This window comes from Eretmochelys imbricata, chromosome 14 (genome assembly GCF_965152235.1).
Source record: "Eretmochelys imbricata isolate rEreImb1 chromosome 14, rEreImb1.hap1, whole genome shotgun sequence".
NCBI lineage: Eukaryota > Metazoa > Chordata > Testudines > Cheloniidae > Eretmochelys > Eretmochelys imbricata.
Window position 1 is genome coordinate 31,540,140 of NC_135585.1, and position 27,521 is coordinate 31,567,660.

At 53.4% G+C, this 27,521-nt stretch overlaps 1 protein-coding gene across 2 annotated transcripts; it reads right to left on the minus strand.

Annotated features, from left to right (window-relative positions):
* Nucleotides 1-17,780: 17,780 nt before the first annotated feature.
* LOC144275201 (uncharacterized) lies at nt 17,781-25,593 on the minus strand. 2 transcript variants are annotated; one of them, XM_077834363.1, is made up of 3 exons: nt 25,320-25,593; nt 19,787-19,922; nt 17,781-19,482 (listed from the first exon to the last, which is right to left on the minus strand). In XM_077834363.1, the coding sequence occupies exons 2-3, from the start codon at nt 19,863-19,865 to the stop codon at nt 17,897-17,899; spliced, it is 1,665 nt and encodes a 554-aa protein (XP_077690489.1). In that variant the 5' UTR covers nt 19,866-19,922; nt 25,320-25,593; the 3' UTR covers nt 17,781-17,896. The 2 variants fall into 2 exon arrangements, with proteins under 2 accessions (XP_077690489.1, XP_077690488.1); XM_077834362.1 differs by lacking the exon at nt 25,320-25,593 and having other exon boundaries at nt 19,787-24,771.
* Between the last annotated feature and the right edge of the window lie 1,928 nt (nt 25,594-27,521).

Below are 27,521 nucleotides of genomic sequence, written 5' to 3' on the forward strand. Positions count from 1 at the left end.
GGGAACCCCCCAGCCCGGGAAAGTGGGGGAAGGGGGACAGAGGGCACCCCCCCCAGCCCTGGAAAGGGGGAAAGAGAGAGGGGGGAGAGAGGGCCCCCACCCAGCCCGGGAAAGGGGGGGAAGGGAGAGGGGGGACAGAGGGCCTCCCCCAGCCCGGGAAAGGGGGGGAAGGGGGACAGAGGGCCCCCCCAGCCCCAGGAAAGGGGTGAAGGCATACAGAGGGCCCCCCCCCAAGCCCGGGAAACTGGGGAATGGGGACAGAGGGCCCCCCATCCCGGGAAAGGGGGGAAAGGGGGACACAGGGCCCGCCCCCAGCCCTGGAAAGGGCGGGAAGTGGGACACAGGGCCCCCCAGCCCGGGAAAGGGGGGGGAAGGGGGACACAGGGCCCCCCCAGCCTGGGAAAGAGGGGAAGGGGGAAGGGGGTGTGAGGATGTGACTCAGCAGGGAGGGGGGAGTGTTGACCTGGGAATGTGCCCTGGGGATGGGAGACCTGAGAGCCTGTCACCTCAGCCAGGAAGGGGGAGGGGGAGGTGACACCTCTGCCAGGAATGTGGACGGAGACTGCAGCAGGGAACCTGCTGGGTGGGTTTAGTTTTCAGTTTGGGGCTGGGTGGAGGAACACAGGGAACCCCAGGGTTGGGGTCTAAGCTCCCTGCTCCCCCAGAAGGACTTGACTGAGGGGTCCTGGGTGTACCCACAAGCTCTGTTTTGGACTGGGTTCCTGTTGTCCAATAAACCTTCTGTTTTACTGGCTGGCTGAGAGTCTCAGTGAATCCCAGGAAGAGGGGTGCAGGGCCTGGACACCCCTACACTCCGTGACAACTGGTGGCAGCGGTGGGATGTACTGCACCCCGTGAACGGCGCTTCCTGCAGTAAGTGACTGGGGAACAGTAAAGCGAAGGGGAATTGACGGGGACCAGGCGTGCTGAAGATTCAGAGAGAGACGGTTTCAGGGGGCGGTTAACCCCTGGGAGTGTGTGACCAGAGAGAAGGACTTTTGCAGTAACAGAGTCCCCCGGGGGTTGCAGCGAATGGTCCCAGGGGCAGAGGAGTCTGCAGCTCGACCCTGGCAAAGAGGTAGTGACCTCAAGAAGGACTGGCACACTAAGGGCTTTTCCTGGAAACCGTGGAAAGCTGCCCGGCCTGTGAGTGGCCAGCAGGGAGATGTACGCTAAACGCCTGAAGAGCGACCTGGTGGAGCTGTGCAGGCAGAGGGGGCTGCGCATTGGGAGGTCCACCAAGGAACAGCTGATTGCCCAGTTGGAGGAGAGGGATCGCTTGGATGACCCGATCCCTGTCCCTGAGGGAAGCCGCCCGGCAGACGCAGCGTGGGCCCTGGGGCCTGATCGGGCTGGGAGGGGTCAGACTGCTGCCGAGGACATCCCGAGACCTTTCCTACCTATGCCGGGGGGGGGGTTGGGGGAAGCCCAGCAAATACCGAGGGCACCCTGACCCCAGCAGCCAGCAGGGGATCCTCCTGGCAGAGCTCCCCATCCCTGGAGCGGAGGCGGCTGGAATGGGAGAGGGAGATGAAAATGAGGGAGCTGGAGGATCATGAAAAACAACGTCAACAAGAGGAGAAACAACGTCAACATGAGGAGAAACAACGTCAACATGAGCAGGAGGAGAAAGAGAAACAACGTCAACATGAGCACGAGGAGAAGGAGAGGGAGCGTCAGGAGAAGGAGAAACAAAGACAGCACGAACTGGAGCTGGCCAGGCTGAGGAGCAGTGGGGCCCCGGCTGCGGTGATTGCGGGGAGACCCAAGACTGCAAGGAAATTTGATAAGTGCTTCCTGGCCCAGCGGAAGGAGGGGGAGGACATAGATAGCTTCCTGACAGCCTTTGAGAATGCCTGCGAGATGCACAGGGTTGACCCTGCAGACAGGCTCCAGTTTCTCACCCCCTTACTGGACCCCAAAGCCGTGGAGGTGTACAGCCGAATGACAGGGGTGGAGGCAGGGGACTACGAACTGTTCAAACAGGCCCTGCTCCGTGAGTTTGGGCTGACCCCCGAGATGTACCAGAGAAGGTTCTGGAGTCAACGTAAAACGCCTGAGGTCACCTACCTACAACTGGTCAACCGGATGCAGGGATATGCCCGCAAGTGGACAGCTAGGGCCCAAGCTAAAGAGGACCTGCTTGACCTAATCGTACTGGAGCAACTGTATGAACAGTGCCCTTCCGACCTGAGGCTGTGGTTGGTGGACAAAAAGCTCGAGAACCCCCAGCACGCAGGGCAGCTGGCTGACGAGTTTGTGAACAGTCGGTCAGGGGGTAGCCGGGAGGAGTCCCAAAAGGACAGGCCCCCCCCAATGCAGAGAGAGAGTCACCATGGGGCCTCCCAGCGGGAAAATAGGGAGAACCCCCTCCAAAGGGGAACGCCTGGCGTTGGGCCCCTCCGACCCGCTCGAGGGGACTAACGTGACCTGAGCTGCTATTACTGTGGCCAGAGAGGCCACGTAGGGTCCCAGTGCCCCGCGCTCAGGGACAAGCTGAGCAGACCCAACCTACCCAGGGTTAACTGGGTAGGGACTCAGCTGGATGAGGGGCAGACGACCCAGGAAAGGGGGGCTACCAGTTTACCACCTGCGCAGGAGGGAAGAATACCCCAGGCCAGCTCCGCCAGAGGGCTGGAGGCTCTGGACTCAGGGTGCTTGGTTTACAGGGTGGGCGCGGGGCTGTCCCTCCGGAGAGAGTGCCTTGTTCCCCTGGAGGTGGACGGGAGGAAGGTCAATGGATACTGGGATACAGGCGCGGAGGTGACGCTGGCCCGGCCCGAGGTGGTGGCCCCAGATCGGGTGGTGCCCAACACCTACCTGACCCTGACAGGGGGGGCGGGACCCCATTTAAGGTGCCCGTGGCAAGGGTACACATGAAATGGGGGGCCAAGGAGGGCCCCAAAGATGTGGGGGTACACCACCATTTGCCCACTGAAGTTTTGATGGGGGGAGACCTAGAGGACTGGCCAAGCAAGCCCCAGACTGCCCTGATTGTGACCCGTAGCCAGAGCCGGCAAGGGGCACTGCACCCTGACCTCAGGGAGGGTACCACACCGGAGGCGCAGGACCCTTCCCTGGTGGGGAGGGAGGGCCGAGGGGCACGGCTCAGAGAAGCGGAGGCCTCAGACCTGGCCACTGAGGGGGAACCGGGCCCCATCCCTTCACCAGCCGCTGAGATCCAGGCCGAGTTGAGGAAAGATCCCTCCTTGCGGAAGCTCAGGGACCTGGCCGACCTCGGTGTGGTACGGACCATGAGGAGAGGCTGCCAGGAGAGGTTCCTGTGGGAGAAGGGGTTCCTGTACCGAGAATGGGCTCCCACAAGGGAAGTAGAGTCCTGTGGGATCAGGAGGCAGCTGGTGGTCCCCCAGAAGTATCGCCGCAAGCTCCTGTACCTGGCCCATGACGTCCCCCTCGCAGAGCACCAGGGAATCCGGCGCACCCGGCAGAGGTTGCTACAGAACTTTTACTAGCCCGGGGTCTTTACCACCGTCCGGCAGTATTGCCGATCCTGTGACCCCTGTCAGAGGGTGGGGAAGGCCCAGGACAAGGGGAAAGCGGCTTTGAGACCTTTGCCCACCATAGAGGAGCCTTTCCAGAAGGTGGCCATGGACATCGTGGGGCCTCTCAGCAAGACGACCCGGTCAGGGAAGAAATACATTCTGGTGGTGGTAGATTATGCCACCCGCTACCCCAAGGCAGTGCCCTTAGCTTCCATTGAAGCAGACACCGTGGCCGATGCGCTCCTGACCATTTTCAGCCGAGTGGGGTTCCCCAAGGAAGTCTTGACAGACCAAGGCTCCAACTTCATGTCGGCCCTGCTCCGGTGCTTGTGGGAGAAATGTGGGGTCCGGCACGACTGGGCCTCAGCTTATCACCCCCAGTCCAATGGGCTGGTGGAGAGGTTTAACGGGACGCTAAAGATGATCCTGAAAACCTTTATGAACCAGCACCCGCAGGATTGGGACAAGTACTTACCTCACCTGCTGTTCGCGTACAGGGAGGTGCCCCCGGAGTCTACCGGATTTTCGCCTTTCAAACTGTTATATGGAAGGAGGGTGAGGGGCCCCCTGGACCTGATGAGAGACGAGTGGAAGGGAAGGCCACTCCCGATGGAGAGTCAGTGGTGGAGTATGTCCTGATCTTCCGAGAGAGACTGGCTGAACTCATGGGCCTGGCCAGGGAGAATCTGGCCAGAGCCCAGAGGAAGCAGAAGGTCTGGTATGACCGCACGGCGCGGGCCCGTGCCTACGCCACCGGGGATCAGGTGATGGTTCTCATCCCCGTGAGAGAGAACAAACTACAGGCCGCCTGGGAGGGCCCTTTCAAGGTTGTCAAGCAGCTCAATGAGGTAAACTATGTGGTGGAGCTGTCGAACCGGGCGCACCACCGCCGGGTGTACCATGTGAATATGATGAAGTCATATTATGCCAGGGGGAATGTGGTGTTGGCCGTGTGTGGACAGTGGGAGGAGCAGGGAGATGACCCTTTAGTAGATCTATTCCCTGGGACCAGAGCTGGTTCCCCCCTGGAAACAATTCCCCTCTCGGATCAGCTAACCCCTGCCCAGCAAGCTGAGATCAGGGGGGTGCTGCATCCGTACCGACAGCTGTTTTCCAACCAGCCTGGACGCACTAATCTGACTGTCCACTGGGTGCAGACAGGGTCGCACCCGCCGATAAGATGCTCCCCCTTCCGAGTCACAGGGAAAACTGTTCAGGACCTGGAAAGAGAGGTCCGGGACATGCTGGCTTTGGGGGTGATCCAGCCATCGGCCAGCCCTTGGGCCTCGCCTGTGGTGCTGGTCCCCAAAAAGGATGGGTCGGTCCGGTTCTCTGTGGACTATCGGAAGCTCAATGCCATCACTGTATCTGATGCCTACCCCATGCCCAGGCCGGACGAGCTCCTAGACAAGCTGGGAGGAGCTCGGTACCTTACCACCATGGACCTTACAAAGGGTTACTGGCAAGTGCCGCTGGATGCAGATGCCCGGCTGAAATCGGCCTTTATCACCCCTCTGGGGCTCTATGAGTTCCTGACCCTGCCTTTCGGCCTCAAGGGAGCGCCAGCCACCTTCCAGAGCCTAGTGGACCAGCTACTGAGGGGGATGGAGAGTTTTGCCATGGCATATATTGATGACATCTGTGTCTTTAGCCAGACCTGGGAGGACCACGTGTCCCAGGTTAGACAAGTGCTGAACCGACTCCAGGGGGCTGGGCTGACTGTAAAAGCAGAGAAGTGCAAGGTGGGGATGGCTGAAGTATCTTACCTGGGCCATCGGGTGGGGAGTGGCCGCCTAAAGCCGGAACCAGCCAAGGTGGAGGTGATCAGAGACTGGCCCGCTCCCCACACCAAAAAGCAGGTCCAAGCCTTTATTGGGATGGCAGGATACTACCAAAGATTTGTGCCCCACTTTAGCACCATAGCCACCCCCATCACTGAGCTATGCAAGAAGGGGAAGCCAGACAATGTGTTCTGGACCGAGCAGTGCCAGGAGGCTTTCCGGGCGCTGAAGGAGGCTCTGGTCAGTGGCCCAGTTCTGGCAAACCCAGACTTTGACAAGCCCTTTGTGGTGTTCACCGACGCCTCCGACACGGGCCTGGGGGCGGTGTTAATGCAGGAGGATGAAAAGGGAGAGAGACACCCCATCATGTACCTGAGCAAGAAGTTGCTACCCCGGGAGCAACACTACGTGGCCATCGAGAAGGAGTGCATGGCCATGGTGTGGGCCCTCAAGAAACTAGAGCCCTATCTCTTCGGGCAACAATTCACTGTGTACACCGACGACTCTCCCCTGACCTGGCTACACCAGATGAAAGGAGCCAACGCCAAGTTCCTGAGATGGAGCCTGCTCCTGCAGGATTACGACATGGACGTGGTCCACGTGAAGGGAAGTGCCAACCTGATAGCGGATGCGCTGTCCCGGACAGGGGACCCCGAACTTCCCCAGGTCACCGGTCACAGTGACCCGGCTCAGTTCAGTCTTGAAGGGGGGAGAGATGTGAGGATGTGCTGCAGCAGGGAGGGGGGAGTGTTGACCTGGGAATGTGCCCTGGGGATGGGAGACCTGAGAGCCTGTAACCTGAGCCGGGAGGGGGTGGGGGAGGTGACACCTCTGCCCAGGAATGTGGACGGAGGCTGCAGCAGGGAACCTGCTGCGTGGGTTTAGTTTTTTCAGTTTGGGGCTGGGTGGAGGAACGCAGGGAACCCCAGGGCTGGGGTCTAAGCTCCCTGCTCCCCCAGAAGGACTTGACTGAGGGGTCCTGGGTGTACCCACAAGCTCTGTTTTGGACTATGTTCCTGTTGTCCAATAAACCTGTTTTACTGGCTGGCTGAGAGTCTCAGTGAATCCCAGGAAGAGGGAGGGGTGCAGGGCCTGGACTCCCCCACACTCTGTGACAGGGGAATACAGGCTCCCCCACCCAGCCCAGGAAAGGGGGGGAAGGGGACAGAGGGCCTGCCCCAGCCCGAGAAAGGGGGGGAAGGGAGAGGGGGTACAGAGGGCCCCCTCAGGACGGAAAAGGGGGGGAAGGGGACAGAGGGCCCCCCCAGCCTGAGAAAGGGGGGGAAGGGAGAGGGAGGACAGAGGGCCCCCCAGCCTGGAAAAGGGGGTGAATGGGGACAGAGGGCCCCCCCAGCCCGGGAAAGGGAGGAAAAGGGGACACAGGGCCCCCCCCAGCCCGGGAAAGGGGGGGAAGGGGGACACAGGGCCCCCCCCAGCCCTAGAAAGGGGGGAAAGGGAGATGGGGGACAAAGGGGCTCCCCCATCCCGGGAACGGGAGGGAAGGGAAAGGGGGGACAGAGGGCCCCCCCGAGCCCTGGAAAGGGGGGGAAGTGGGACACAGGGCCACCCCCAGCCCAGAAAAGGGGGGAAGGGAGAGGGGGTACAGAGGGCCCCCCAAGCCCGGAAAATGGGGGGAAGGGGACAGAGGACCCCCCCAGCCCGGGAAAGGCGGCGAAGGGATAGGGGGCACAGAGGGCCCTCCCAGCCCGGGAAAGGGGGGGAAGGGAGAGGGAGGACAGAGGGCCCCCCGCAGCCCGGGAAAGAGGGGGAAGGGAAAGGGGGGACACAGGGCCCCCCCATGCTCGGGAAGGAGGGCGAAGGGAAACGGGGGACACAGGGCCCCCCCACGCACGGGAAAGGGGGGTAATTGGGATACAGGGCCCCCCCCCAGCCCGGGAAACGGCAGGAAGTGAGACAGAGGGCCCCCCCCAGCCCAGGAAAGAGGGGGAAGGGAAAGGGGGGACACAGGGCCCCCGCATGCTCGGGAAAGAGGGCAAAGGGAAAGGGGGGACACAGGGCCCCCCCAGCCCAGGAAAGGGGGGGAAGTGGGACAGAGGGGCTCCACAAGCTCATGAAAGGCGGGGAAGGGGGACAGAGAGACCCCCAAACTGGAAAAGGGGGGAAAGGGGACAGAGGGCACCAGCATGGGAAAGGGGGGGAAGGGAGAGGGGGGACAGAGGCTCCCCCCAGCCCAGGAAAGGGAGAGAAGGGGGACAGAGGGGCACCCCCAAGCCCAGGAAAGGTGGGAAAGGGGGACAGAGGGCCCCCCCAACCCAGGCAAGGGAGAGAAGGAGGACAGAGGGGCACCCCCAAGCCCAGGAAAGGCGGGGAAGGGGGAAGGGGGACACAGGGCTCCCCCAAGACCGGGAAAGGGGGGAAGGGGGACAGAGGGCCCCCCCAGCCTGGGAAAGGGGGGGAAGGGGGACACAGGGCCCCACCCAGCCCGGGAAAAGAGGACAGAGGGCTCCCCCAAGACCGGGAAAAGGGGGGAAGGGGGACAGAGGGCCCCCCCCAGACTGGAAAAGGGGCGGAATGGGGACACAGGGCCCCCCACCGAGCCCGGGAGAGGGGGAGAAGGGAAAGGTGGGACAGAGGGCCCCCCCAGCCCAGGAAAGGGGGGATGGGGGACACAGGGCCCCCCCCAATCCGGGAAAGAGGGAAGTGGGAGGGGGGGACAGAGGACTCCCCCCAGCCCGCGAAAGGGGTAAGGGGGACAGAGGGCCCCCCACCAGGCCTGGAAAGGGGGACAGAGTGCCCCGCCCTGCCCAGGTAAGGGGGGTAAGGGGGACAGAGGGCCCCCCCCAGTCCGGGAAAGGGGGGAAGGGAGAGGGGGGACAGAGGGTCCCCCCAGCCCGGGAAAGCGGGGGAAGGAAGAGGGGGGACAGAGGGCCCCCCCAGCCCGGGAAAGGGGGAGAAAGGGGACAGAGGGCCCCCCAAAGCCTGGGAAAGGTGGGGAAGGGGGACAGAGGGCACCCCCAGCCCGGGAAAGGGTGGGAAGGGGACAGAGGGCCCCCCCAAGCCCGGAAAAGGCGGGGAAGGAGGACAGAGTGCCCGCCCAGCCCGGTAAAGGGGGGGAAGGGGGACAGAGGGCCCCCCCCAGCCTGGAAAAAGGGGTCCAGGGAGAGGGGGGACAGAGGGCCAACCACCATCCCGGGAAAGGGGGAGAAAGGGTCCCCCCCAGCCCGGGCAAGGGGGAGAAGGGAGGGGGGGATAGAGGGCCCACCCAGCCTGGGAAACGAGGAATGGGAGAGGCGGGACAGAGGGTCCCCCCCAGCCCGGGAAAGGGGGGGAAGGGGGACAGAGGGTGCCCCCACAGCCCGGGAATGGGGGGGAAGGGGGACAGAGGGCCCCCCACCAGCCCGGGAAAGGGGAGAGGGGGGACAGAGGGCCCCCCTGAGCCCGGGAAAGGGGGGATGGGAGAGGGGGGACAGAGGGCCCCCCTCTCAGCCCAGGAAAGGTGGGAACTGGGACAGAGGGCCATCCCCCCCAGCCCGGGCAAGGGGAAGAAGTGGGACAGAGAGGCCCCCCCCATGGCCGGGAAAGGCAGGGAAGGGGGACAGAGGGCCCCCTCCCAGACCGGGAAAGGTGGGAACTGGGACAGAGGGCCCCCCTCCCAGCCCAGGAAGGGGGAGGTAGGAGGAAAGAGGGTCCCCCCAGCCCAGGGAAGAGGGGGAAGGGGGAGGGGGGCCCCCCACAGCCCGGGAAAGGGGGGAAGGGGGACAGAGGGCCCCCTCCAGCCGGAAAAGGGGGGAAGGGGGGACAGAGCCCCCCCCAGCCCGGGAAAGGGGGGGAAGGGAGAGGGGGGACTGAGGGCCCCCCCAGGACGGGAAAGGGGGGGGAACAGGGACAGAGGGCCCCCCCCAGCCCGGGGAAGAGGGGTAAGGGGGACAGAGGGCCCCCCCAGGCCGGGAAAGGGGAGGAAGGGGGACAGAGGGCCCCCCCAGCCCAGGAAAGGGGGGCAGAGAGTGAGGGGACAGAGGGCCCCCCCAGCCCGGGAAAGGGGGGGAAGGGGGACACAGGGCCTCCCCCGGCCTGGGAAAGGGGGTGTGGAAGTATAACGTTGTATAAGGGGACATGCTGGATACATTGTATATGAGAGGGCATGCCAAAACATGTTACAAAGTATCTGAGGGAGCACACGTAGGGACAATTAGCTTTTGAATGGAGAAGCAATTAAGATAGAGCCAGCACGTCTAAGAAGCAGGCATCAGAATGGAAGGTGTGAAGGGCAATTAGTTAAGTTAACTGGAAGCTGTTAAAGGAGATTGTTAAGGGTGGCAGGTAATTGAAGATACGTGACTGGTCTCAGGGATCTCGAAGAGTGGTGACTAAAATCTTTTTCTTCTTTTGTCTGTAACTTCTCTGTAACTTGTTCTCCAAAAAACTGTATAAATTAACAGACACAAGCCCCACTCGGGGGGCTCACTTCTAAATGTATTAGCAGAGCAGCTTTGCTAATAAAACAGAGTGGTCTGATAAATTGTGAGTCTGAGTCAAACTTTGACAATTTGGAGGTTCCACCGAGATGGCAAGCGGCTGTGTGATCCCTGACTGCCTTGCAGGACGATCATGGCAGCCGGCGCCTGGACGCTTAGTCCAAGCGATCCTCCACAAGACAGAAAGGTACACAGCAGCAGCGCAGTCTACGCCATTGAACTTGTTGGTTCCCACTCTGTTCGGGTAGGGGTCTTTGGATCCAGGTTCTGGAATCAGACGTCTCAGGTAATTATTATTTTTGTGCTTTAACCGGTTTGAGGACTGTCTTGTCTTTGTGTCTATCCGTCTTCCCAGTGGTGTGTGTGTGAATCTGGGAGCCATCTCTGTCCGGAGACTGGCTGACCAAGGGGTCCCCGTCCCCACGGTCTGAATAAGTGGAATCTGCACAGCTGCAGCTGCACCACGCCTTGGGTATAACCCCTGGTGTGAAAGCAAGGGCAGTTGAGGCAGTAGCCTGTGGGCTCCTTTTTGTGTGTTGCACCGGGCACCGCTCTGCTGAGCCCGAATTTCCTTCTTGTGCGAGTGCTGTGTGAAGTCCTCCTGGATGGGTAATCAGAAGTCTAAGGTAGAACAGTTCCCTAAGGGAACTCCAGCTTATTTTATGTATTTTAGGAGGGGTCCGGACTCTTGTAGGTTTCTTGAAAAATGGTCCAAATTAGCTCTAGAGAACCCCAAATTACAGTGGCCACTGTTAGGTTCTTGGGACAAGGATCGAGTGGACGCTTTAAAAAGCGAACTCGTCCTCCCAAAAACCAAATTGGAGAGAGGAGAAGTAGACTGCTTCATGCAGTGGTGGGAAGAGGCAAATCGTAGATGGACTGAGTCAAAACTCACCTCTCTTAAAAATTCTATCAAAAAACTAACAGTTCAATTGGATGCAGTCTCTCCCACCACTAGTCCGAGCGCTCCCCTTTGCCCAGTCCTGTGCAATGATCCAGATCAAACCCGATCCCCACCATACTCCTGAGCAAATAAGAAATCAGAAAAGGAAAAATCTTCAGTGACTACAGATAATGAAAGTGAAGAAGATACCCTCATTGGCCTCGCAGCTCTGCAAAATATTATGAAGAAATCCAAAGCAGTCTGCAAAGATTCTCTTGACATCTCTTCTTGGAAAAGAGAACCTGATGGGAGGTTAATGAGAGACTCTGATCAAACTGTTGTGGCACCCTTACGAGTCCTTCAGATGGGAGAAAGTGAGTCCATATGGGATTATAAGCCCTGGACTCGTACGGAACTTTTATCTATAGTTAAAAGTTTTCCCAAACCACAGGAAAACTCTGTCAAATTTGCTGAGGAGTTTCTGTTAATCTGTGAAACCTATGAACCCTCTGAGACAGATCTCCTCCAACTGTGTAAATTGTTAGTTCCTGCCAGTTATTATGAAAAATGGTTGGCTGCCGCAGACTGGCCAGCTGAGGCACGCCACTCAACCATAAAAAGTACTGGCCCAGATTCGGCATACAGAGACCGGTGTATGGCTCTTTGGAAGCACCTGCATCAAGCCATTCCCAAAGTGTGGTCTCCTAAAACAAACTGGACAGCAATACGTTGCTGTAAGCAAGGGCAAGGAGAAAGCGCAGGCGACTATAGGTCCCGGCTAACTGATATTTTCCTACAACATTCAGGAATACAAGAGCCCGATGTAAATGGGCAGGGGGCCTTGGCACATGCATTTGTTGATGGTCTTCTCCCTGCCACAGGCAGCATGTTAAAACGAATAAGTGTGGGATGGGAGACTGAAACCATGGACAAATTGCTGGCAGTAGCAGAGCATTGCCACCGCACTTTAAAAGGAAAGGAGGAACAGTCCTCCCAAAAGTTAATGGCTCTGCAGATACAGCATTATTCAGGACTAAGCAGACCACACCGGGGAGAGGGAAGGGGTTGCGGAAGGGGGCGGGGGGCTGGATTAACTGGGGTTTGTAACTACTGTAAACAGCCTGGACACTGGAAAAAAGAGCGTCCAAGACGACCTAATAATTGTATGGGAAATCAAGTGAACCCCCCGCTGGTTCCTCCAGCTGATCCCCAACCCTATTTTTCACCCCAACAATGACGGGATGCTGGGGAACCTCACAAAGTTTTAGCTCCCTTATTACCTTTGTCCCCTACTGGAGAATGTGTCCTGACTGTAAATGATCTCTCTCTCCCTTTTCTTGTTGATATTGGAGTTCTCTTTCTACAATCCGCACCACTGACTTGCCTGAGGTTCCCTGATCTGGAAAATCTGTGTCTGCTGTTGGCATTACAGGGATCCCTACCTCTTTTCCCCTCTCAAAACCTTTGTCTGTTCAGGTCGGTCCCCTCTCTGAGGAGCATGCATTCCTCCTCTCTGATTCCACCCCTGCAAACCTTCTGGGACGGGACTTGCTATGCAAACTTGGCTGTTCTATTTACTGCTCCCCAGATGGTGTCTATCTGCAAATCCCTCAGTCTTCCTTATGTGATTCTGTAGCCTCCCTGCTGTCTGAAACTTCCCTCTCCACTCCGGTCCCTTGCTGTCCCTTAACTCCATCCCTAGAGCACCTAATCTCTCAGGTTCCTTCCTCCCTATGACCATCTCACCCATCTGAAGTGGGCCGATTAAATACTGACCCAGTTCGGACTACTGTAGACAATTCCAAACCCCTGCCTCGCCTGTCTCAGTATCCTTTGAATCCTGAGGCAGAGGCTGGGATTGCTCCAGTTATATCTGATTAAAAAGAACAAGGAATTATTGTCCCTTGTTCCAGCCCCTGTAACACCCCTATCCTCCCAGTTCAAAAGGCTGATGGCAAATTGTGGCGATTTGTTCAAGACCTTCGAGCTATTAACCGTATTGTCATACCTTCTTTTCCAGTGGTTCCTAACCCTGCTACAATACTAGCGTCTATTCCTCCAAATGCAACCCACTTTACTGTTGTAGATTTGTGCTCCGCTTTCTTCTCTGTCCCAGTTCACTCTGAATCCCAGTATCTCTTTGCCTTCTCCTACAAGGGTCAGCAATATACACGGACTACCCTTCCCCAGGGGTATACAGAGAGGCCATCCTATTTTTCTCAAGCCCTAGCCAGGGATCTCGCTGATCTGGTTTTCCCATCAGGATCCACACTGATCCAATATGTGGACGACTTACTCCTGTGCTCCCCCTCTCTGTCTGCCTCAGAAACTGATTCACTAACACTTCTCACAGCTTTAGCGAACAAGGGTCATAAGGCTTCTCGCACAAAATTGCAGCTCTGCCAAACCTCTGTCACATACCTAGGCTTCCTTCTCTCCCAGGGCTCCCGTACACTCTCTCCAGCCCGGGTACAAGCCATCCTTAGATTTCCCCAGCCTTGCTCTCCACGCCAGGTCAGAAAATTCTTAGGCATGACAGGGTTCTGTAGGCAATGGATTCCCCAATATGCTTCTCTGGCTAAACCACTCCAAGAACTCACTCGATCCTCTGTACCTAACCCCATGCCATGGCCACTTGAAGCAAATGCTGCCTTCATCTCCCTTAAGCAGAATTTAGCCTCTGCCCCTGCCTTAGGGGTACCTAACTATGACAAGCCTTTTACCCTTTTCTGTCAACAATCTGCTTGTGCCCTCAGGGTTCTTACTCAGGAGCACGGTGACAGAAATCGCCCGGTGGCTTATTTTTCTGCAACCTTGGACCCTGTAGCCCAGGGTTTACCCCCTTGCCTACGTGCTGTAGCTGCTGCAGCGTGCCTAGTCGAGATGTCTGAGTCCCTTGTCCTCCGCTCTCCTCTCACTCTCATGGTTCCCCATTCTGTGGAAACTCTCCTTCTGCAACACAACACTGCTCACCTCTCCTCTGCTCGTCTCACTAGGTATGAACTTTTGCTGCTTTCAGCCTCACATATCACTATTAAGCGCTGCTCCCGGTTAAACCCTGCTACCCTCCTTCCTTTACCTAGTGAGAGTGAACCCCATGACTGCCTTGCAACTGTCTCCGCTATCACTATCCCATGCCCCGACCTTTCAGATGTACCTTTCCCTAACTCTGACCTGGTATTATTCACTGATGGGTCCTGTTATAGAAATGACCAAGGCCACCTTCTTGCAGGGTACGCTGTGGTCTCTCTCTCTCTCTGAGACCATAGAAGCTGCGCCCTTACCCTCTGTGACCTCTGCCCAAGTGGCTGAACTGATTGCTCTAACCCGTGCCTGCATTCTAGCCGAGGGGCTCTCTGCCACTATTTTTACTGATTCTCGGTATGCCTTTGGGGTTGTGCATGACTTTGGCACCCTCTGGCAGGCTCGAGGTTTTCTTACCTCTACTGGTACCCCTATCAAGAATGGCCCCTACATTGCCGCCCTCCTGTATGCAGTTTTACTACCGTCTGCCTTGGCAAGTGTTAAGTGTACTGGCCACTCAGCGGCAGACACCGAGGTGGCAAAAGGTAATGCACTTGCTGATGCTGCTGCAAAACATGCCGCCACTATAAAACCTTCACCAGAAGCGTTTCTTGGTCCCCTCTCTGTCTCTGTAACGCCACCAATCCCTGTCTCATCTCGCTCAGCTCCAGGATTCTGCCCCAGAAACAGAGAAAGACTCCTGGAGTGCTTTGGATTGCTCTTTGCATTCTGATTCCCTTTGGCGATCGCCCACCGGTACCTTTGTAGCCCCCCTCTCACTCTCCCCGTCTCTAGCCGCCCTGCTACATGGTGTTTCACATGTCGGCAAGGAGGGGATGGTCTCTGCTATGAGTAAGGCGGGGTGGTGAGCTCCCCATTTCAGCTCCTTTGCAACCCGCCACTGTGCCGCTTGTGTTACTTGTCAAAGCCACAATGTAGGCAAATCTGTAAAAGTAACACAAGGGTTCCGGGGTTTGCCTCAAGCACCTTTCCTACACTGGCAACTTGATTTTGTACAAATGCCAAAGTGTCAGAAATATGAATTCATTTTAGTTATAATATGTCTGTTTTCAAGTTGGATTGAAGCCTTTCCCTGTCGCAAAGCTGATTCATTGTCCGTTGCAAAATGTCTGTTAAACCACATTATCCCTACCAAGGGAATTCCTGCCACTTTGTCTAGTGACCGGGGAACACATTTTACTGGAAAAATTGTTCAACATCTAAACCACGTATTACATGTCACCCACCTGTTGCACTGCCCTTACCATCCACAGAGGGCAGGGGCAGTTGAAAGGCGAAATGGTGTGCTTAAAAATAAGCTGGCAAAAATCTGTAGTTCCACAGGGTTAAACTGGCCAGCTGCTTTACCACTGGCCCTTATGGAAATTCAGTCATCCCCATCCCAGAGACACAAATTGAGTCCATTTGAAATCATCATGGGACGCCCTATGCGAACAATGGCTACTATTACCCCAGCCCCAGACCTAAACCTAACTCACAGCACGCTCCTCCAGTACTGCAAAGGGTTAATGCAAGCTGTGAGCTCCTTCCATTCACAGGTGCGAGCAGCTTGGCCGGCGGAACCCACCTCTGCTGCCTGTCACACTCTTGAGCCTGGTGATTGGGTCTACCTGCGGCACCACCTTCGGAAGCACGCCTTGGAACCCCGGTGGAAGGGTCCATACCAGGTACTGCTCACCACCCAGACAGCAGTGAAATTATCCGGCATCGCTGCATGGATCCACGCCTCACAGTGTAAGCCAGCGCCACCTCAAGGGGACCAAACACCTCTGCAAGACCACACAGAACCAGCTTCAACCCCAGAAGACAAAGAGGAACAGCCTGCAATACCTTACAATCTGCGCTCTCATAAGGGTTGCCAGAAGCAGAGGGTAAGCAGACAGCAGGACCCAACAAACAAGAAGCAGTAGTGAGCCTAGCGCCTGCTGCCTGGTGGACGTAAAACCGTGACTGCGGTTCCCTCGAAAGGGGTTGTCGGAACCAGAAAGGGTCCGGCTTCCAACATGTGTCCTTTGAGAAGCTTAATCCTCAGCTACTGTGTCCTGAGGGTCTGGGGAATCCAGAGTGACAGTGACAATTCTTTCATCCAACAACAGGTGCAGATAGCCCAGATCCTGAATATTTCTAATTGCTGGGTCTGCAGCCACATCCCAGCTCACTCACAAGCTAGTATCCCCACCATGGCAATCCCTTTGAATTCCTCAGAGCTTGCTGGAAAACCCTATCCACTTAAAAGGACATGGAAGGAAAATGACACTTGGGGGCTGGGAAAAACATATGTTCCTAAACTTATAAATGTGGTGAAAGGAAAGGGCCACTGGTGCTGGGTGTGTAATGGGACAGGGCTGAATCTAGGGAGGAGCAGCTGTCTCCAATACATCATGTCCCATGGTGTATGGGACTATTCAAACAAGGTTGGAGAATGGCGAACCGGGTATGGAAAGATAAACTTCCTCTCAACCTGGGATCAAACCAAAGATTCAATCTCTTGCTCCCCCTACAGCCTCCCTGAGAAAAACAGCACCATCTACAAATGTCATGTGAATGCTACCTCTTCTCCCAGTGAAAATCATCCTGTGCCCTTTGGGGGATACTATTCCTCCTTCGTAAATTCTTACATGTCAAAGGGTTGCAGTCAACCCTTCCCAGCTTTAATGGGACATCATTGGGTTTGTGGGGAAAATGCTTACACTGTGTTACCAGCAAATTGGTCAGGTATCTGTTATCCTGCTCAGCTTTTCCCACAATTCTGGGTGCTTCAATCCCTCCCACGAAATCGCCTCCGTAATTTCAGGCGAAAAAGGAGGGACTTGCCAGATGCTAAATGGTATGTGGATAACATAAGCCCCCTAACTTGGGAAGAATGCTGTTGACATTTCTTTAGTCCCAGTAGGGGGGGGTAATCCACCATGCAAAAAGGCTTTTAAGGTTACAAGCGGTGGTTGAGATCATGGCCAACGAAACAGGAGAGAGCTTAAAAGCTCTAGCCAAAGAAGCAGGAGCTGTCCGACAAGTGGCCCTGCAAAACCGTCGGGCATTAGATACAATACTGGCAGCCAAAGGAGGGACCTGTGCTCTAATTGGAACAGAATGCTGTGTATACATACCTGATAATACTAATGAGGTAATAAATCGTGCTAGCCATCTGGAGCAAATTGCATACCTTCCCCACGAAGAACCAAGTTCCTTGTGGAAATGGATAAGTAACTTATTCAATTTCTCTAGTCTGGGAAACTGGTTGTTTCAAGGAATCCTGACTATCCTATTTGGAATTCTAATAATCTTTGTGTGTTTTCAATTGATTTCTTGTTGTATCCAAAACTGCACAAGACACACCATCCATCAGGTTACCCCTAACCAGAGTGCTAATCTAATGTTGTTAAATGTCACCAGTGGAAGTAATGAAAGAGAACGATTGATGTATGGAATCCAGTAAGTCATTGGTCATGGGCGTAGCCTTGACCAAAAAGGGGGATTGTGGAAGTATAACATTGTATAAGTATAACGTTGTATAAGGGGACATGCTGGATACATTGTATATGAGAGGGCATGCCAAAACATGTTACAAAGTATCTGAGGGAGCACACGTAGGGACAATTAGCTTTTGAATGGAGAAGCAATTAAGATAGAGCCAGCACGTCTAAGAAGCAGGCATCAGAATGGAAGGTGTGAAGGGCAATTAGTTAAGTTAACTGGAAGCTGTTAAAGGAGATTGTTAAGGGTGGCAGGTAATTGAAGATACGTGACTGGTCTCAGGGATCTCGAAGGGTGGTGACTAAAATCTTTTTCTTCTTTTGTCTGTAACTTCTCTGTAACTTGTTCTCCAAAAAACTGTATAAATTAAAAGACACAAGCCCCACTCGGGGAGCTCACTTCTAAATGTATTAGCAGAGCAGCTTTGCTAATAAAACAGAGTGGTCTGATAAATTGTGAGTCTGAGTCAAACTTTGACACCCATATTGCCCAACACCTCCACTCCTGCCAGACGTTGCTGCAAGGAGCTTGGCTAACTCAGGGAATTACAGACTGTACGAACCACCCCACACCCCAGCTCTCTCCCCACAAACACCAAACAACTGATTCACCCGCCTCAAAGCCTCCCTCTGCTTCCTGCAGCCCCATTCCCAAAGCACCCAGCATCATCCCCACTCCGGTGCTTCCCCCACACAGACAGACCTCTCCCCCACAATGCTCAAGTGAGTTTTACTGCAATTTTTTTTAATGCTGTAGAGTTCCAATCAAGGTCCATCATGGATTCCCATCCCACCTGGCTTCACTGGTGGTCTGAGCATTCTCTGTAAAGTCGACATTTACAGTGTTTCCCATGTGGAGTCTCCGATGTTTCAGAAGGGCCGAGCTCTGCCTGAATCTTTTCCCACATTCCGGGCATTTATAGGGACTCTCTCCAGTGTGGGTTGTCTGATGTCTAATAAGATGGGAGCTGTTGGTGAAGCTTTTCCCACAGTCAGAACAGTTATAGGGTCTTTCTCCCGTGTGGATTCTCCGATGCTTAGTAAGGGCTGAGCTCTGACTGAACCTTCTCCCGCAATCAGAGCAGTTATAGGGTCTCTCTCCTGTGTGCAGTCTCTGATGCGTAATAAGGGTTGAGCTACTAGTGAAGCTTTTCCCACAGTCAGGGCATTTATAAGGTTTCTCTCCCCTGTGGATCCGCCTGTGGGCAGCAAGGTTGGTGCTCCGAGAGAAGCTTTTCCCACAGTCTTTGCAATTGTAGAGTTTCTCTCCCGTGTGGATTCTCTGATGCTTGAGAAGGTCAGCACTCACAATGAAACTTTCCCCACAGTCACATTTATAGGGTCTCTCTCCTCTGTGGATGCTCCTGTGCGCAGACAGGGCCGAGCGCTGGCTGAAACTCTTCCCGCAGTCGGGGCATTTATAGGGTTTCTCTCCCGTGTGGATCCTCTGGTGGGTGACAAGGGATGAGCTGTTACTGAAGCTTTTCCCACAGCCTTTGCATCTGTAAGGTCTCTCTCCCGTGTGGATCCTCTGATGAACAGTCAGGGCTGAGCTGACACAGAAGCTTTGCCCACACTCAGGGCATTTATACGGCCTCTCTTGCAAGTGTAGTCTCTGATGTTTAAGAAGGGTGGAGCTCTGCCGGAAGCTTTGCTCACATTCGGGGCATTTATAGGGTCTCTCTCCGGTGTGGATCCTCCGATGTGCCGTGAGGTTTGAGCTCACTCTGAAGCTCTTTCCACAGTCAGGGCATTTATAGGGTCTCTCTCCCGTGTGCACTCTTCTATGTTTATTAAGATCTGAGCTCATGCAGAAGCTTTTCCCACAATCTTTACATCGATAGTGTTCCCCTTCCACATGGATTCTCCTGTGTACAGAGAGGGCTGAGCTCCAGGCAAATCTTTCCCCACAATAGTCGCATTTGTAAGGTGTCTCTCCCGTGTGTATTCTCTTGTGTTCAGTAAGGATGGAGCTCCGCATGAAGCTTTTCCCACAGTCCTCACATGTAAAGGGTTTCTCTCCCGTGTGACATCTCCAGTGTGTGATAAGCTGTGCTCTCCAATTGAAGCCTTTCCCACAGTCGGCACACTTATGTGGCTTCTCTCCTGTGTGGATTCGCCGATGAATGGCAAGGCGTGAGCTCCAGTGGAAGCTTTTCCCACAGTCGGGGCATTTATAAGACTGACTCGCACTGGCTTTTTCCTTTTCATGATTCTGGGAAACTTCCCCTTTGGTGCTTCCTGATAACATCCCATGCAGGTCCATTCGCTCGGGACTTTCCTGCTGAGGACTCTCATCTTCATTCTCCCTGCTGAACCCATCAGCTCCCTTCTGAATCCAGACATGAGTCATTCCCTGTGCTGCAAAGGTGAATGGCAAATACGGGTAAAACAAAACAAAACAAACCAGCTGATAAGCTCAATACCCAGCCAGCGAAGGAGAAGGAGCAGAGGGACCAATTCTTCCTCCTCAGCCCACCTGAACGTGGAGGAGAGGTCACTACTGGCTGGTCTCAGTCAGGATGGGTGACAGGCCATGAGTGATGTCTGCCATGAGGCTATGACACCTGCTAGCTACTTTTCTGACTGAGCTGAGAAGAGGCAGGGGTCAGAGCACTTACAGGGGCATTGGCAGTTTTGGGGTTTGGTTTGACTTATTCCTTACCTATGTGGGAGTCGCTCAGTGTCTCCTTTTCTGAAGAATCTTGAGGGTCTGGGGCACTGGGTTCTTCCCCTTGGTCCATGTGGGAAATAAGGTCTGGTGAGGTGGTCGCGGGCGGGGAGGGGGCAGGGGGAGGGTCCTGCTCATAGGATGGAAAGGGGTGATTATCAGAGTTTGTTATAGCTCCATTAACCATTTCCCAGAGAGAACATCCCACCCGGTCCCATCCAGCCTCTTTCTTTCCAGGAGGGATATTTCATCCTCAAAGATGGGGAAATGTTCATGAAGACCCCATGGGAAAGCCTAGTGACTGGAGGGAAACATGTTGTGTGTCTCCTGGAATAAACTTAGGGATCCCCAAACATGGGGCATTGATTACTTGGGCAGAGAGCAGATAATAAGCCACTTGTCACAACACTGCAGAAGGCCAGAGAACCTCAGTAGATGTGGTATATCTTGACTGCAATACAGAGAACCTCAGGGGAGGGAACCAGAGAACCTCAGGAGAGGGAACCAGCCCAAGGCAGGGGACACAAGGAGTCTGTGTCTATTTAAGCCCTGTGGATATTCAGATACTCATATGAATAGGACAGATAGAGAGTATGGCAAGAGACCACCCTGGCTTCACCAGGAGATCTTGATTGATCTGAAACTCAAAAAAGAGTCCTACAAAAAGTGGAAACTAGGTCAAATTACAAAGCATGAATATAAACAAATAACACAAGCATGTAAGGACAAAATTAGGAAGACTAAGGCACAAAACGAGATTAAACTAGCTAGAGACGAAGGGTGACAAGAAAACATTCTACAAATACATTAGAAGCAAGAGGGAGATGAAGGACAGAGTAGGCCGGTTACTCAATGAGGGGAGAAAAACAATAACAGAAAATGTGGAAATGGCAGAGGTGCTCAATGACTTCTTTGTTTCAGTTTTCACCAAGAAGGTTAGTAGCGATTGGACGTCAAACATAGTGAATGCCAGTGAAAATGACATAGGATCAGAGGCTAAAATATGGAAAGAACAAGTTAAAAATTACTTAGAAGAGTTAGATGTCTTCAAGTCACCATGGCCTGATTAAATACATCCTAGAATACTCAAGGAGCTGACTGAGGAGATATCTGAGCCATTAGCAATTATCTTTGAAAAGTCATGGAAGACAGGAGAGATTCCAGAGGACTGGAAAAGGGCAATTATAGTGCCAATCTATAAAAAGGGAAATAAGGACAACCTGGGGAATTACAGACCAGTCAGCTTAACTTCAGTATCTGGAAAAATAATGGAGCAAATAATTAAGCAATCACTGTGCAAACACCTAGAAGATAATAAGGTGATAAGTAACGGTCAGCATGGATTTGTCAAGAACCAACCTAATAGCTTTCTTTGACGGGGTAATAAGCCTTGTGAATGGCAGAAAGCAGTAAATGTGGTATATCTTGACTGTAATACGGCTTTTGAGACTGTCTTGCATGACCTTTTCTTAAACAAACTAGGGAAATACAACCGAGATGGAGCTACTATAAGGTGACTGCATAACTGATTGGAAAACCATCACCACAGAGTAGTTATCAGTGGTTCACAGTCAAGTTGGAAGGGCATATCAAGTAGGGTCCCACAGGGATTATATCTGGGTACAGTTGTCTTCAATATCTTCATCAATGATTTAGATAATGGCATAGAGCAGAGGTGGCCAACCTGTGGCTCCTGAGCCACATGAAGCTCTTCAGAAGTTAATATGCGGCTCCTTGTATAGACACTGACTCCAGGGATGGAGCTACAGGTGCCAACTTTCCAATGTGCCGGGAGGTGCTCACTGCTCAACCTCTGGCTCTGCCACAGGCCCTGCCCCCACTCCACCCCTTCCAGGGCCCTCTCCTGAGCCTTCCATAACCTCACTCCTTCCCCCTACCCCCCCAGAGCCTCCTGCATGCTGTTCGGGAGGTGCACAGAGGGAGGGGGAGGCGCCGGTCGGCGGGGCTGCCGGTGGGTGAGAGGCGCGGGGAGCAGGGGTGGGGGAGCTGATGCGGGCCGCTGACGAATTACTGTGGCTCTTTGGCAATGTACATTGGTAAATTCTGGCTCCTTCTCAGGCTCAGGTTGGCCACCCCTGGCATAGAGAGCACACTTATAAAGTTTGTAGACGATACCAAGCTGGGAGGGGTTGCAAGTTCTTTGGAGGCTAGGATTAAAATTCAAAATGATATGGACAAACTGGAGAAACGGTCTGAAGTAAATAGGATGACATTCAATAAGGACAAATGCAAAGTACTCCACTGAGGAAGGAACAATCACTTGCACACATTCAAAATGGGAAATGACTGCCAAGGAAGGAGTACTGTGGAAAGGGATCTGGGGGTCATAGTGGACCACAAGCTAAATATGAGTCAACGATGTAACACTGTTGCAAAAAAAAAAAAAAAAAAACCATTATTCTGATATGTATTCGCATGAGTGTTGAAAGCAAAACACGAGAAATACTTCTTCCGCTCTACTTCATGCTGATTAGGCCTCAGCTGGAATATTGTGTCCAGTCAAGGGAAATACCAAATTTTTACATTTCTTTCTGATCTGGAACAAATTTAAAAAACACAGAATTTTCCCTGAAATTCCAGTTTCACACAGCTCTAACTACAGTGACTGATACTTTAAAAAAAAAAATCCTGGGATAAAATCATGTTTCCTTTGCTCTGTTCCCTAAATTTTGTAAACCTAATAGTTCTTCAGTTGTCCATACAGTCTTTTAGAAAATATTAGAATACTTGTGTACTTCTAATATTTAAAAAAAAAGAAGAAAACCAAAGTCTCTTTCAGATCCTTTTTCATTGAGCACAAAGGGGGGAAATTGGTCACGAACCCAACTGTTTTTTTGGGTAACCTTTAAAAATTGTGGGTACATAGAATCATAGAACTGGAAGGGACCTTGCTCATCTAGTTCAGTCCCCTGCACTCGTGGCAGGACTAAGTATTATCTAGACCATCCCTGACAGGTGTTTGTCCAACCTGCTCTCAAAAATTCTCCAATGATGGAGATTCCACAATCTCCCTAGACAATTTATTCCAGTGCTTAACCACCTTGACAGTTAGGAAGTTTTTCCTAATGTCCAACCTAATGCCTTGTCTGAATTATAGTTCAGCAACTGTCAGGCAGGATTTGGTCACAACTATGTGCTTGATAAAGCTCTAGTTACATCCCTCTGCCACTAGTTAGTGACACTAATAAATAAAATGCTGACGAGAAAGGGAAAGTATGCACATTATGGTCTGAAATTTATATTTTGGGGGATAAAATCTGACAGGCCTGTTCTCTCCAATGAAACATTGCTATTTTCCAGGAAGTTATGAAAGCATGGGTGTGTCCAACAGAAATATTATTTAGAGAAACACAGACTTTTCTGAAGCATGAGAGTCTGAAATTTGATAGGCTCTTTCTCCCCAGTCAAACATGATTTTTGAAGCTATTATGAAGTGATGTGAGTGTTAAAGATTTAAAAAAAAAATACAGACTATCTGGCAGCAGAAATATCCCTTTAACAGCTGAACATTCAGGATCCTTCTACTCTGATGTGCCCTTGATAAGGAATAACCACTGAATGCCTCCATCCTCCCAAGTGATCTGTGCAGATCATTTCAGTGGGGATGGGTGGGTAACATTTTTACAAGGTAGGAAGAAAGTAACACTGTCCAAATCCTTTTACTCCTGATGTGCATGATAGAGCAAACACTTCCCTACTGGCACTTCACAACCACGGAGGTTTATCTATCAAACCAAAATTTGAGAGGACCCCACTGCTTCTCTTAGAGAGGTTGGTAGTGGGGTTATATTTGTAAATGAAGAATAAGAACATATGAACGGCCATACAAGGTCATACCAAAGGTCCATCTAGCCCAGTATCCTGTCTTCCAACTGTGGCCATGGCAAGGTGCCCCAGAGTGAATGAACAGAACAGATAAGTTAAGTGATCCATCCCCTGTCGCCCATTCCCAACTTCTGGCTATTACCAGCAGGAGAGTGAGTTTGTGTGTTGGGGGGGTGGAGGGTGAGAAAACCTGGATTTGTGCTGGAAATGGCCCAACTTGATGATCACTTTAGATAAGCTATTATTAGCAGGATAGTGGGGTGGGAGGAGGTATTGTTTCATGATCTCTGTGTGTATATAAAGTCTGCTGCAGTTTCCACGGTATGCATCCGATGAAGTGAGCTGTAGCTCACGAAAGCTCATGCTCAAATAAATTGGTTAGTCTCTAAGGTGCCACAAGTACTCCTTTTCTTTTTACCTTATCTAGTTCTTTTTTGAACCCTGTTATAGTCTTGACCTTCACAACATTCTCTGGCAAAGAGTTCCCCAGGTTGACTGTGCATTGTGTGAAGAAATATTTCCTTTTGTTTGTTTTAAACCTTCTGCTTATTAATTTTACTTGGTGACCCCTAGTTCTTGTATTATTAGAAGGAGCAAATAACAATTCCTTATTTACTTTCTCTGCATCAGTCATGATTTTATAGACCTCTATCATATCCCCCCTTAGCTGTCTATTTTCCAAGCTGAAAAATCCCAGTCTCATTAGTCTCTCCTTGTATGGAAGCTGTTCCACACCCCTAATAATTTTTTGTTGCCTTTTCTGAACCTTTTCCAAATCCAATATATCTTTTTTGAGATGGGGCGACCATATCTGCACGCAGTATTCAAGATGTGGGCGTTGCATGGATTTATAGAGAGGCAATATGTCTTATTTTCTGTCTTATTATCTATCCCTTTCTTAATGATTCTCAACATTCTGTTCGCTTTGTTGACTGCTGCTGCACACTGAGTGGATGTTTTCAGAGAACTATCCACAATGACTCCAAGATCTCTCTCTTGAGTGTTAACAGCTAATTTAGACCCCATCATTTTATATGTATAGTTGGGATTATGTTTTCCAATGTGCATTACTTTGAATTTGTCAACATTAAATTTCATCTGCCATTTTGTTGCCCCGTCACCCACTTTTGTGAGATCCCTTTCCTAATGATTCCCAACATTCTGATTGCTTTTTTGACAGCAGCTGCGCCTTTAACCAACCCCACCCCATCCCCTCCATCACTACTGCACACACACTCTCCCCTCGCCTGTGAGCCACCCTTTTGCCTCTCCCCTGTTGTTCACCTAACTTCAGAGATGAGTAAACTGACCCCATTTCACACTGTCTCTCTACTTCTCTGTCATATTTTTCACCCTTAACCTTCCTGACAACCCTACCCTCCCTCAGACAAAAAGGGGACACCCCCTTGGGGGGGGAGTCTGTTGATGGTGCCCCTTAAGTCCCACTTCTTCCTCCCCAATTTCTCCATCTGAAGCCACCACCCCGCAACTTTGCCCCTAGGACAGATCCTGACCAGTGCTCAGAGCAGACTGAGACCAGAAGCAGCAGCAGCCTTGCTGTTAAGGCAGCTCCAATCCCTCCGGCAGGCGCATTAAACAAGGGAGCAGATTCCCAGGGGCCGTTGGTGCGGAGCCACTTTCCTGCCCGGCCCCGGCCCTTTCCCCGGGTCTCTCCCCTCACCTGCAGGCTCCGGCTCAGGGGCTGGTGTCGGCAGAGCCCGGGGCTGGTTCCGGCCCCCGGAGAAAGTCCCCCGGCTGGGCCCAGAGGGGGTTAATGCAGGGCTCTCCCCAGCACAGACGCAGCTGGGAGGGGAGCAGTAGCGGCTCAGCCCGGGCTCCCAAGGTTGGCAGCAGAAGCCGCTTCTTCTAACAGCCGAGCTGATGAGCAGCTCCCAGGCAAGGGGATGATGCCGAGACTCTGATCCCTCTCTTCTTTCCTCTCCCCCTCCCCTTCCTCCCACACCAGCCACCAGCTCTCAGCCGCACACCGCTCCCTTCCTGTGCGTCTCTCCATAGCGACTCGGGCTGCAACCGCCCCTGGGGCTTTCTCGGGTTGGACCCGAACCTTCCCAGACCCTGGGGTTAGAACCCAGGCGTCCGGTCTCCCCAGCCCTGCCGCTCCCCTTCCCTTCCCCCCAGCCTGGCTCTCTCCTCCCGCTCCCCCAGTGGATCTGCAGACCTGGGATCAGGGTGTTTTCTCTCCCCTCCAGGCTGACTTTTGTCTCAATGCTCCCAGTGTCACAAAGACCTTGGCGGGGGCCCCCAGAACATGAGCCAATCCCTGGCGAGGAGACGCCTCTCCATTTCCCACCACAACCTCGCCTTGCCCCCCTCGCCCCCAACCCCAGCAGAGACTAGAGCCCTTTGTATGTGCGGAGCAGCCATGGCCGGTAACGGGAGCCCAGGGCCGAGCCTGCCAGATATGCTCTCCTCCTGCCCCGTGTGCCTGGAATATTTCATAGATGCCAGCTGTGGGCACAACATCTGCCCGCGGGCCTGCATCCCACACCCCCTGGAGGAACCGGAGTGGAGCCCTTGCTGTCCTAGATGCCAGAAGCCCGTCCTGCATGTTTCATGTGCCACATACTGGGTAATAATAACGTGAGCTGGACTCCATGCTTGTGAAACTGAGGCAGAGAAGTATTGACAGAAGTGCTGCAGCTGCAGCTGGCATGCTAGCCATGTGCACACAGACTGACTGCTGCCTGGGGCTTCCTTCCTTACTGCGGGGCCCTGGCTCCTCCTTCAAAGTTCCCTGCAGGAGGCTCTGTGGAGCGTGGTGGGGATGATGCTATTGCCCACCGAAGCATTTGAAAATCAAGAGATTGACTTAAGAATCGTGAGATTTTTTTAAAAAAAATAACACACGTGGAGATCTCTTTATTTTAGAGTGACCATATTCCCAAAGGGAAAATGGGAGATGGCACGGGGCTGGCCCCAGCCACTTGCCCGAGCCACTCCCACCCTGTGTGGGACTGGCCCCAGCTACTCGCCTGAGCCCTGCCCCCCTCCCCTCCCCGCGCAAGGCTGGCTTCACTGCTTGCCAGAGCCCTGCCTGCCCCCTGCCTAAGCCCTGTCTCCCCACTGCATGTTCCTCCACACCCCATTTATTTGACAAAAGTGGCATTTGTCCCATTTGCTCTTGCCATCTGATCAAGTTGGCAAGAGCAAATGGGACAAATGCCCACTTTTGCCAAAAATGTTGGGACGGGCGGGACACAGCTTAAAAAAGGGGACTGTCCCGGCCGAAACGGAATGTATGGTCACCCTTTTCTATTTTCTTTCTGGCTTTTGAGCCTTGAGGGTTCACCACGTTGATGCTTTTTAATTGCAACCATAAGGATGAGAAACTTAATTTTTGTAGAAAGTGAAAGCTGAGAGTCTGGTGTAGTCACACGACTCCAGGTTCTGGGGCCTTAGGGGAAAAATCACAATAGATCATGAGACTCAGATCAGAAGAGCTGGCCATATGGGAATCATCAGGCAGCTCAGTGCATGGGGTGGGGGAGAGGAGCGAGCAGAGGTGGGACATGAGGTAGACCCAGGGAAGTGCTGACAGTGTCCTGCCAAGGGGATCAGGAACCCATCTCCATGGTTTGCTCCAGGGACCCTGAGTTCCCCCTGTGGGGCCCAGAGCGGGGGATGACCCAAGGCACTAAGGTGAGAAGCGATGGGCTAGTCACAAACTAGAGAGAACAGCCCTTGCTGCAGGGTGGGTGTGACTGAACCAGGGAGAGGCTGGGGCTGGGGTCGGGGTCGGGAGATGGAGGTGGGGAGCTATAGCCCAATGCCCACTGCAGCGCATGGTGCCAAGTCTCAGCCTCTCCCCACCCCCACTTCCGAAAGTAAGCGGATATTCATAGTGGGTCATCTTAATGTGGGG

Bases quoted from the DNA above. Each gene is read 5' to 3' on its own strand.
- LOC144275201 (XM_077834362.1), bottom strand. From the start codon at position 19,979: ATGGTTAATGGAGCTATAACAAACTCTGATAATCACCCCTTTCCATCC. The intron at 19,483-19,786 runs GTAAGGAATAAG...TCACCTTTGCAG, and splicing joins ACTGAGCGACTCCCACATAG to CACAGGGAATGACTCATGTC.